Genomic DNA, 12,789 nt, shown 5'->3' on the forward strand with positions numbered 1-12,789 from the left:
ATGAAGTTTAAAACAAGTTCTTAGCAATGACGCATCACTGAGCTATGAGATAAACAGTTTTCTTTTGTGTGGACTTCTCCCCCAGCTAGAAGCAATATATCAATAACAGTGTATTGATATAGACCATTTTGGGTAATAGAACAAAAGAACAGTGATGAGTGTGATATCTTTAATACTCATCTGGTCTGATTTTGTATGCCTATGAGATCAGATGCTCTTGTGTATATTCATAGGCATAAGTGCAATAAAAAATTATTTACTTCTCATAGCTATTACTTCATTCAGTAAAGTTGGACGACAGATTACCTACACTTTCTATGAAAGTATTGTAATTAAATATTTCCAGAGTTGCAAATATATTTAGAAATTTAATTAAAACTTGTAACCACCAGAATCTAATGCTGAGTGGAAATGTCCGTGGCAAGCAGATTACGAATATGAACTTCGAAGAAATTGCTTACTGAAGGCAGGAAATTTTAACTTTCAGTGTCAGTTCTGTAATAAGGAAGCCTCTCTTTCTGCACTTCCATAGAAAAACAGTGTTATGTATCTTAATACCCAAAACTAAGAAGTTTTCAAAAGATACTCTGTGACTTTTATTAAACTAACTAACTTCAGTAATGTATTAGTTCCTTGGTAAGATAACAGCTGAAACCAATGCATGTAAAATATAAGTGATGAGCACTGGCTTTTGTACAGAAAACGAAACATTTGCAGTATCTGTATAAGCGTACAGGTAACATTTGTGTTCCTGTTCTCTGTGACAACAGAAAATTAGAAACTGCTCTGTGTTGGAACCCTTCACAAAGTTTTTCAGAAGTGTCTGCTTTCTATATGACGATGACACGGAAATATTTGGTTAAGTTTAATATACAGGGTTTTCAGGGGAGAAATTAAAGTTTGAAACATTACAGATGCAGTGTTTACTGAAACATATTTTTGAAGTCCATACAGTGCACTTGAATGACCATTCTTTAGTATTCCTTAAAAGTATTAAAAATAATTTTAAAAGTAGGAGGCTATGTGTCTGTTTATTTCAAAGTCTGTTTTTCACTTTCTTAGTATAACCTCCAAAGGGGAACATGAAATTCAGAATCTAACGCAATATTGAAATCATATCAACACTGAGAGCATACATCACTTTATAACTTCCATGCTACTCCCACAGCAAAATTCTATTGATCTGTGAGTCTAGACATGTCTCTTACAGAGTGTTCATGACCAACTGGGCTTTGGGACTAATATTGTAGACCAAAATTCTGTTTTCATTATCAATGAACTTGAGTAAATTATAATGGTTAATAAGTCAATGTGATACTGTAGTGTGCCATTTTGCATCCTTACTAACTCATGTTATAGATTACACCACGTGTCTATAAAATTCCGTGCAGTTGTGGAAAGATCTATATAGGTACAACAAAAAGAAGCGTCAATACACGTCTGGGTGAACGTAAAAGGATCTGCCGCCTCGGACATATTGATAAATCGGCTGTAGCGGATCATGTGTTTAAGGAAGGTGATCATGAAATAAAGTTTAGGAGACGACCGCCATAGCAAAGACGTCGCATTATTGTGCGCGAATGTACAGAGAGGCTATTGAGATTGCCAAACACTGCCATAATTTTAATAGAAAAGATGAAGGCATTAAGCTGGATAAGATATGGATGTTAACGTTGCAGCAACAGCGTAACAATCGATTAATTTCAACTGAGAAAGTTGGCAATATCAGAGATCATAGCACAGCCGACGTCACGTGATTGACAGCGGCGCCCTCTGGATGGCTTACATATACGGCCCTCATTCGCGCTCTCGTTGCAGTTCGCAGCTTGTCCTTGAAGGATGCCTTCCGCAGTCGAAGGCGAAACGTCAGAGGAGGGGAAAGTTTTATGTATGGACCACGGCATTTGAGCCCGAAAGTGTTAAGTTAGTGAATAATGTTTATCCGCTTTCCCTGTATGCTGTATAAACCTTCCATACTGTTCCACTTGAAATACCAGACACTTCAGCCCCCTTGGTTACGGAAGCATCCACCACACTATCACCAACAGCAGCACATTAGAATTCCTTTAGCTCTGGCATAACGCACTCTCTATTGCACAGAACATTTCGCGTGAAATACAGCAGCTTAGCTAGGATATGCATAAACATATTTTTTCGGACCTCCATAATTTATAAAGTTTTTTGTGAAGATCACCTCTTTTACACAGTAGGTTTCACAGAAAAATGACTTATCGGAGATGCACAACTTACTATCGCTGAAATTTCAGAATTACGAAAGAAAAGTTGGAAAGTAAAGCACAAAAACAAAGAAAATTTCAAAAGTTTATTCATTAACTTATGTTCTAAAGGCTCATACATTATTATTAATTTAGTTCCGAAGGAAAGAAGATGCTGTTAACTACATGATTGTCTTCTTATATAATTTACAATATAAATCTCTTATGCAATTATGTAACTAATGTTTATGCTAATGCTGTGCTAGCTTTGACACTGTCACAATATTTACGGCAGCGGATCATGCCAGAAGCTCATGTAAGGCTCAAATAAGTTGGTTCCGGTTCTGAGAGGAGCTGCTATCATCAAATAGTTGGGGGACGATTCGTCGTACTCCTGCCATGTCACTGTGAGAAGTGAACTCTGTTCTGGAGTTGGATTGCTGAAACAAAAATATGATTAGTGAGTCACAAGTCATCTACTGGTTATCAGAATCGCCAAAGCAAAACCCCTACACTCTGACAAAAGCTTCACACTTTCAAACTGAGAAAAAATGGACATTAATTTTTGTGGCTGAAAGAGTGTAATGGACTTCATACTCTTTTTCACTTTGTCTTCCTGCCAGTTTTCTCATTTGGTGAAGTGTACCATTCCGTCACCGCAAGATAAAGAAAGTTAAAGTCGATAACTCTGAAGGAATGAAGTAAGAAGTCTGGAGAGTAACAACTTGAACACCCTAAACAAACTAAATTTGAAATAAGATGGTCGAATAGAGAAACCCGCTGTTTCTGACTGTCATAAGGTTAAGGAAATTTCCTGTTTTTTTTTTTCTTCTTTTTAAATCACCTGCGTTCGCCCTCCATGTATGTAATGTAATAGGAAACAGTGAAGCACGTAAAAGCAGTAAACCTCATCATTGTGCATGTCACGGAGGTTCTACGGTTGAAATATTGTAATAGCTAGAACATCAGAAAATAGATGCTAAAACGGATAGTACGTCAATCTTCTGTTGTCTATCAAAGATATGATTACGTTGCTTTTCCTCGAGTAATGTGATACAGCAAGAGCGCCCATGCGGTGGTCTTTGGTGGGGAGGGGGGGAGCAAAACGTATGTACATGGAGTATTTTTAAAAATCTGGAAGACAAATGGATATTTCTAAGTAGCCATAGAAAAGTCTCAGGTCCGACTCTTAAAGACCTACGTGATTCCGATCTTTTAAATCATTTTCTCGAAAGAATAACATCTGATTACATTACATGTCTACGTTTCCTAAGAGCTAGGAGGAGGCGTTGGCTCTCCCTTGGCGCCGGACATCGGCGCCTTTGTAATACAGTCTAAAGTGTGATCAGTCTTAAGAAACGAGTCATAGATGGTTCTCTAGAAATCATTACAAGGATGCAGATCCAGGGTCCATTCCGGGAAGGATGGGGCTTGGGGAGAGAGCGCTGTTTGATACTATTTCCGTTGCATGCCAACCTCCTCTCACCACCACCCCTACAAACACTACTTTTAACGTTCCACACATGCGACTGACTTTAATATTAACAATGTTAGAATATGCAATATGTTGTGATATGATATTAATGAATTTTTTAACTGTCATAATATATCAAATATTTTGTCATAATAATAATGATTTTCTTACATCTGTGTGTAGTAAATTTCTTTAGCATAACGTCAAAGAAATGCAATTCAGAAAAACATACCGCCTTGAAAACGTCGCAATTTACACAGTGTAAAATCGAAAGGTGTGCTAAAAATCTTATCAGTATTTCACTAAGTACTAAGACTATGAACGCTGGTCTGCAAGCTACGGCTATTCGAATGTGTAAATGAGAGGAATATTGTTTCTTTCTGGTACTCATTTTTTCTTAGTGAAGCGTCTTGACTTGTGGGTTTCCAACACTGGCAGCTACGTGAAGATCAAAAGCTGCTGTACGTGGATGTTTGAAAAGCTCAATAACGTAGATTTTACAATTCAAAATTACATAAATATGCACACCAAAAATTTTAGTGTATTCTAAACTATTCGCTTATTCTTGTTCAGATACCATATTAATTGTGGGTGCTATTCTGATTGTTGTACGGTACTGAATAAACCGTATTTTTTCGAAATTATTGTAGAGTTCATTTGCAGGGGACAGCTTACTAATTCTTTGAAAAACTTTATTTACATGTCTTCTGTTGCTACCTACATCCACATCTACATCCATAATACGCAGGGCACAGGCAGGCGCATGGCAGAGGGTACTGCTACTAGTCATTTCCTTTCTTGTTCCATTCACAAACAGAGCGAGAACATAACGACTATTTACATGCTTCCGTACGACTCCATGTATCTCTTATCTAACGCGAAATGTACGTTAGCGGCAGTCAAATTCAAATGCCGGTCCTCTAAATTATCTCAATGGTGTTTCGTGAGAAGCTGGCTTCTTCCTTCCGGGAATTCCCATTTGAGTTCACAAAGCATCTCTAATACTTGTTTGTTGATCGAGCCTACCGGTAACATATCTAGCATCACATCTCTGAGTTGAAGTGTCCTTTACTCCGACCAGGTGCGGATCCCAAATACTCGAGCAGTACTCAATTATGAGTCGACAAGTGTTCTATAGGCTACGTGTTCTTGTTTAAATATGAAGTACGTTTTCCTAAAATACTCCCAATAAACTGTAGTGGGTCATTTGCCTTCCCTTCTACAGGCCCTGTGTGTTCGCTCTATTTTATGTCGTTTTCAAGTGTTAAGCCCAGACATTTAATCAACGCGACTGTATCAGGCAGCGCACTACTAATGCTGTACTCTAACATTACGGGATTGTTTTTTACTCATCTGTATTAACTTACATTGTTGTACATTTAGACCAACGTGCCATTCAACACGACAACTAGAAATTTTGTGTAAGTCGTTCTGTATCTTTCTACAGTCACTCAACGACGACAACTTCCTGTACGCCACACCATCAGCAAAGAGCCGCAGACTGTTGCTCACATTGGCCGTGAGATCATTTTTATGTGTAGACTATACGAGAGGACTTTTCACACTTCCTTCTGGCACTCTTTACGATACTGTTGTCTCTGATGAACGCTGGGCGTCGAGGACGTCGTGCTGGGTTACGTTACTCAAGAAGTCTTCGAACCACTCACGTATCTGGGAACCTCTTTCGTATGCTCGGACGTCCGTTAACAATACGCAGCGGGTCACAGTGTCAGCCGCCTGTTGTCTTCATCCATGTTTCGCAGGTAATCGTGGGCGTAAGGGAAAGCTGAGAGTTCGCACGAGCGATGCTTTCCAAATACATGATGATTTTTGAACAGAAGCTTTCCTTTCTCAAGGAAATTTATCATATACAAACTGAGAATATGTTCAAGAAGTCTGCAGAAAACCATTGTTAAGCATAGTGATGTGTAATTACGCGTGACCTTCTTATGTACGGCAGTCGCCTGCGCTTTTTCCCTGTCGCTTGGGACTCTGCGCTGGACAAGAGATTCGCGATTAATGCAAGCTAAGTGAAGCGCCAATGCTGTCGAGTACTCTCTGTAAAACCAGACTGGGATTCCATCTTGACCTGGCGGCTTGTTTGAATTCAACTCCTTCAGTTGCTTCAGAACACCCGAAACTCCTCAGAAGGCTTCGACCCGCTTAGCAGTTGTACAAACACCGAAGAGCCCAAAAACTGGTACACCTGCCTAATTTCGTGTAGGGCCCTCGCGAGCACGCAGAATTTCCGCAACATGACGTGGCATGGACTCGACTAACATCTGAAGTAGTTCTGGAGGGAATTGACACGGTGAATGCTGCAGGGCTGTCCATAAATCCGTAAGAGCACGAGGGGGTGGAGATCTCTTCTGAACATCACGTTGCAAGTCATCCCAGATATGCTCAATGATGTTCATGCCTGGGGAGTCTGGTGGCCAGATAAACTGTTTAAGCTCAGAAGAGCGCTCCTGGAGCCACTCTGTAGCAATTCTGGACGTGTTGGATGTAGCGTTGCACTGCTGGGATTGCCCAAGTCCCTCGGAACGCACAATAAACATAAATGGCTGCAGGTGATCTGATAGGGTGCTTGCGTACGTGTCAACTTTAGAGTCGTATCTAGTCGTATCAGGGGCCCCACATCACTTCAACTCCTTCGCCCCACGCCATTACAGAGCCTCCACCAGCTTGAATAGCCCCCTGCTGACATGCAGCGTCCACGGATTCATGAGGTTGTCTCCAGACACGTACATTTTTTATAGGATGACTCGGTGATGGTGTTACAAGCATTCAGCTGTGAGGGACAATGGCAAATGTATCAGTCTGAGGTAAGGGACACTACTTCTTAAAAGACAGTGTCTTCAGTTATAGGCGAAAATCGCGCTGATATATCTGACAGTGGTCTCTTCTAATGCGGTCTCTTTGCTTTTCATGTTTCGTAAGCAGGTAGTGTGGACTAAAACAAGGAAAACTATCCACTAAACATGGGCTCTAAAATGCATTCCTTAAGTTGTTAAGCAGAAGAGAAACGTTTCGCAGTAGGAAAGGTGAACAATAATTTCTCATCGTTCTTACAGTATGAACTTTGGAGCTTATGATTACTGGACATTTGTTTCTTGTTTTGTTGCATACCGCCACTTGTCAAAATATGGAAAGGAAAGAGCTTCTAGAAAAAGAGGTTCACTGTCAGAGGTAACAGATCGATTTTCGCTTAAACTTTCGACTCTGTCGGTTTCGGTGTAGGATCCCTTACCTCAAACTGATACATACGCTCATGTCCACCATCCATGAAAGTTTGTAACATCATCAATGAATCACTCTGCAGAAGTCACGAAACACTGGGTGTCATGCAATGCAGCTACGAACAGAGACTGCAAATAGCTAATGAAATACTGTTTATTTGAGTAATATTCACAAAATATTCTAGACGAATTGCCAAACTTGTTTAACGAATCTGCGTCATATGCTTTGCACGCACTGATCTTAAACTAGTCGCATCTACCCCTGTTCGTTGGTGTTGTTATGTACGCTGAAAATCCTTGACAATCACGTATTTAAAATCACAGAGTCATATTACTTACTCATATTTGGCGAAATTAGTCCACAATGCTAGCATCTGAGCTCTGATGATACCTCCCTCCGAATTCGGATCGAGCGAGGACGATGCAAACAAGTAACGTGTATCATCACCATGAGCAGCACCTGAACACCAAAAACACACGTGTCAAAGCACCATCGTCTTGTTCTTTTTTCACATACCGTAATACGCCATTTGTATATCACTCTTTTCGTTATGAAACATTTAACCTTTTGAAAATCGTTTTTTACTAAAGGAACTGTCCATTTGCCAAAAATTAATATTTAATTAGGAGTTATCGTTTTCTAAATATAAACGGTTATTTGTATAGACTGTTTAAGGATTATTTTGATTCCCTATTTTTAACACCTAATTACGTTAGGAAAAAATGACTTTAGAGAAATCTAAGGAAAGATGAATGCGGCGATTAATTGTCTGCTCTTCCTACCTGGTCCTCCAGGGTATGTGCTGAGAGGGCCCACGTAAGTAAACTCGTAGTAATATACTGGCTCCGAAGAATAGCGAGCCATACTCCTAATGACAGTGTCAACTCCTTCCGAGAAGAATAGGTGGGAATCAAACTGCAATATGAAATAAATCCATCATGAAACACAAAACTTTAAGAGCAACAATAAAATAAAATAAATTAAGCAGAAATTTCCTAGTGTAGTTGTACTATCAACTCTTCAACGAACGGAAACGTAGGTAACCAAATGGAAACTGGACATCGAACTTACAGACATTTCAGGGCAATAAGAGCAGTGAAAATGTAGATCTAGCAAAGAGCAATAAAACCACAAGTGCCAAAGAACCAGTAGCTTGATAAACGAACTAAAGCCGTCAGATAGACTTTGGTTCTGGTCGGTGATGAACAATATTATAATGAACTTACAGTAACAATTGGAAATTTGCTCCAGTTCAGGGCTCGAACTCTGATTTTCTACTGTTTGCAAGCAGTAACTTTAATCATATTTTTTACTAATTAACGCATTTAATGAAAGAATTAAATGTTACATACCATAATAATGTCTATTATCTGATTCTTCATGCCACTAAATTTTAATTAAAAAAGCGATTAAAATGTCTATATATTTTAACAATCTAAAGACTCTTCATTTATTTTAATAAAAAGGTAACTGTAAAAATTTGGAAGCTGACATTTCTGTATTGTGTGATAGCTCCAGAAAAGCCAGATGAAGTAAGAGATTGTCACAGGTGTTATCTCGTGACAATTGAAAAGCAAATGAGTCAATTTGCACAAAATGAATGTTAAGATAAGTTAATTTTTTCCTACACAAAAGTACTGTAAAATAACAATCGCCCACTCCATAACACATTTTCGACAATCAGTGCCAATACACATGTGGCCTCCTTCAGACAAAACAAGTTATTTCTTTTACTTGTAAGTTCAACACGAAAAGGGACTTACTTTACTGGGGGAATCTTACCTGAAGTGCATAACCAAAGAATTTACACTAAGGAACTTAATGTCTACTACTGGTTGATAACGAGTGGTGGTTCAAAAATGGTTCAAATGGCTCTGAGCACTATGGGACTTAACTTCTGAGCTCATCAGTCCCCTAGAACTTAGAACTACTTAAACCTAACTAACCTAAGGACATCACACAACACCCAGCCATCACGAGGCAGAGAAAATCCTTGACCCCGCTGGGAATCGAACCCGGGAACCCGGGCGTGGGAAGCGAGAACGCTACCCCACGACCACGAGATGCGGGCGAGTGGTGGTGGTTGTAAGTTCCTATGAGACCAAACTGCTGACGTCATCGGTCTCTAAGCTTACACACTACTTAATCTAACTTACACTAACTTACACTAAGGACAACACATACACACACGCCCGCGCCCGATGAAGGACCCGAACCTCCTACGGGGGGTCTGAGCGAACCATGGCAAGGCGCCTAAGAGCGCGCGGCTACCTCGCGCGGCGATAACGAGTGAAACAAGCAGTAAGCTATTGTATCTTAGAAGGACAACCAACTAACAGGCCGTATAGGAAGGACTGGGGAAAACTATTGAACATCATCTGTTAGCAAATACTTTATAAAACAGTTTATTAAGCAACAATAATATCCTTTCCTCGACACTAACTAAGCACAAGGCTGAACTTAAAAAAAAAATTAAACAAAACCACATTAACTATTAAACTTGAGGTTTCACCCTTATGAAAAGGCATTAAATGTAAATTTTCAAAGGCGAAATAGTTTAGATATTCCTCAAAGATTTTTTGAAATTACAGTACATCAAAACACTAAATATTAATCATTCACATGGAAATTCATGTTGAGGCACGCCGTGACCTGGAGATTATAGTAGGCTAATAGAGCAGTCCTTTGTAAGATCAGGCCACAAATCCGCAGACGGCACAACAGACCCCAGATGTAGACCTCGGGATCCAGCCCCCCCCCCCCCCCCAAGTCACAACTAGCCGACACAGTCAGACAGGATAGGTAGCGTGCTTGAAAATGTGCAGCAAAGCTCTCTTTCGCAGTAGGCAGGTTAAACAGAACAAAGCTTTTGCCCCAACTTTAAAAGAAATCGAGTAACTAATACTAACATAAGAAAAAGCGCCACTGAATGTTAACTAGCTTCGTTGTGCTAGTTAAAGTTAACAGGTTCGAGAGAGGTACGCACTTACAGATGGAATTGCTACCGGCCTAGGATAAAAATTTATTAGTATCTTAAATGTAGAAGAAATATCATTACAATCTTAATAATGCAGAAGCAGCCTTCAAACTAGTATCTGCAACCCAGAGGTATACAAAAGACTTTTTTCTATCTTTATTATCAAATCAGAGGTTCTCAAGAACTGAAGTTATCCTCATGGAATTGTTTTTACCAGAGTTTTACATATAATTTAACGAAGTGAATCAACATTTAAGCACCTTGTAAAATATTCAGCTTATTTCTCCTAAATGTTGTTGTGGTATCTAAAGGGGGGAGGGAGACGGGAGGGGGGAGGATGACGGGAGGGGGGAGGGAAGTTACTGGCTGCAAGAAACAAATCAGTGCAACTAAATAAAGCGTATCTCTTTAAGATCAAAATTGTGACAAAACGTACGAAACGGGCACAGACCTCCAGGTCTTCAAATTAAATCACCAAAACAACAGTCTGCATTTTACTTAAAATTGGGAGCCCAGTTTTTTTTTTTAACTTTTACTCTAGCCAATTTCCTAATGAAAAAGAGTTGAACACTTTCCACAAACCCTTTCAAAATCGCATTAATTAGAAAATGGGGGAGCGCAGCACATCAAAAAGAACTGAAAAACGAAGCGGAAGGCCAGTGCCAAGGTATTTCAAACACAACCAACAGCAGGAATGAAGAAAAGTCTCAGGAGAACATACAAATGATGGTCACCATAAACATTAGGAAGTGGAAGAAAGCATTGGCTCCATGTCCGACAAAATATATTGAATTTTTGTATGTTAATATTTATTTATTGTTGTCTGTAGTGAACAAGCTTCCAAGAGAAGTAAAATGAGTTACTATTTCGATATTCTCTGCCCCAGTTGTAAAATATACAGTTGAGAACTGCAAACTACTATGTGTGATGTGTGGCACGACAATTTCTACGATGGACAAAACCTTCGCACATTAAACTATCTGTGAACGTGTGCAGGCCGAATTCAAACTTTCAATGTCACTGGTGTTCCCACAGGCAATTTCCTAACCCTACTACCAGTGATTTCGCTATGGGATATGTGGGAATAGCGCCAGAGGAGGGAACAGCTTCAGTAGATGGCTGTGGCTGGTCCTGCCACAATGGATGTACGAGATGCAACCGAATTTCATTGGCAAAATTTTGAAGACTGCTTGGGCATAATACCCAGATATTTTGGTACGAGACAGCCAAAAATAGCGAATATGATCATCTTTGAAAGGCTGTGACAGGATATTTGTGAACCAGCTGCCTCAGTCCTCATTCCGCCTACCTCGCCAAAAATGTGGGCATGCGAACATATTCGCGCTCCTGTAATACATAACATTTTAAATTATTTTACCCAATCTTTCTTGGTAGTTGACCCTTCGTACGCACCATCTCCCTTTCACTGCCGCTGTCTATATACACTGAAGAGCTAAAGACACGTAAATAGTTCTGGAGGGAATTGACACCATTAATCCTGCAGGGCTGTCCATAAATCCGTAAGAGTGCGACTGCGAGAAGATCTCTTCTGAACAGCACGTTGCAAGGCATCCCAAATATGCTCAATAATGTTCGTGTCTGCGGAGTGTGGTGGCGAGCGGAAGTGTTAAACTCGGAAGAGTGTTCCTGGAGCCACTCTGTAGCAAATATGGACGTGTGGGCTGTCGCAATGTCCTGGTAGAATGGCCCAAGTCCGTCGGGATGTACAATGGACATGAATAGATGCAGGTGATTAGACAGGAGGCTTACGTATCTGGACGTATCAGAGGTCCCATATCACTCCAGCTGCGCACGACCCACACCATTACAGAACCTCCACTAGGTTGAACAGTCTCTTGCTGACATTCCGGATCCATGGATTCATGAGGTTGTCCCCATACCCGTACACGTCCATCCGCTCAATACAATTTGAAACTAGACTCGACCGATCAGGCAACATGTTTCCTGTCATCAACAACCATTGTCGGTGTTGAAGGGCCCAGGCGAGGCGTAAAGCTTTGCATCGTGCAGTGAAGGGTATAATTGTGGGCCTTCGGCTCTGAGAGCCCATATAGATGATGTTTCGTTTAATGGTTCGCACGCTGAACTTGCTAATGGTGCAGCACTGCAATCACCAGCAATTTGAGGAATGGTTGCACTTCTGTCACGCTGAACGACTCTTCAGTCGTCGTTGGTCCCGTTCTTGCAGTATCTTTTTCCGGCCGCAGCGATGCTGGAGATGTGATGTTTTACCAGATTTCTGATATTTACGGTACACTCGTGAGATAGTCGTAGGGGAAAATCCCCACTTCATCGTTACCTCGGAGATGCTATATCCCATCCGTAATGCGCCGATTATAAAACCACGTTCAAACTCTCTTAAATCCTGATAACCTCACATTGTTAGCAGCAGTAACGATCTAACAACTGCTCGAGGCACTTGTTGTCCTATGCAGGCGTTGCCGACCGCAGCGCCGTATTCTGCCTGTTTCCATATCTCTGTATTTCAATACGCATGCCTATACAAGTTTCTTTGGCGCTTCAGTATATATCTCTCCCAGTGCCTCCTTTTACTTATATTGATTTACAGTGAACCCCACTGCCACTGTCTCCTCACTCACTTACACTGTCTCCTTTTGTCTTCCTTTCCCACTGCCACTGCCTCCAGCCATACATCTGCAGCTCAAAAATTCAGGGGAGGTCCAGCTTATTTTTCCTTATACCCACGCGTATAATTTCTGTCCAAAATGCGCTCTCCCCTGTACCTACGTGTTAAAGTTCGCCGATATGGCTGGGTCCAGACCCCCCCCCCCTCCCTCCCCCAAGCCTACGCGTGGTCACCACTCATCATCCACTGTCTCCTCTCTCTTTTGCTTCATCAG

At 40.7% G+C, this 12,789-nt stretch overlaps 1 protein-coding gene across 1 annotated transcript in view; it reads right to left on the minus strand.

The window, feature by feature from the left end:
• Positions 1-2,353: 2,353 nt before the first annotated feature.
• Positions 2,354-12,789, minus strand: part of LOC126236945 (esterase FE4-like) — a 102,137-nt gene continuing 91,701 nt past the window's right edge. The window contains exons 9-11 of the mRNA XM_049946639.1: positions 7,713-7,845; positions 7,269-7,389; positions 2,354-2,656 (exon numbers count right to left, since the gene is read on the minus strand). Coding sequence (XP_049802596.1) covers positions 2,503-2,656; positions 7,269-7,389; positions 7,713-7,845 — 408 coding nt within the window. The 3' untranslated portion in view covers positions 2,354-2,502. The remainder of the gene's footprint in view (positions 2,657-7,268; positions 7,390-7,712; positions 7,846-12,789) is intronic.

This window comes from Schistocerca nitens, chromosome 2, assembly GCF_023898315.1.
Source record: "Schistocerca nitens isolate TAMUIC-IGC-003100 chromosome 2, iqSchNite1.1, whole genome shotgun sequence".
In the NCBI taxonomy this organism is placed as follows: Eukaryota; Metazoa; Arthropoda; class Insecta; order Orthoptera; family Acrididae; genus Schistocerca; species Schistocerca nitens.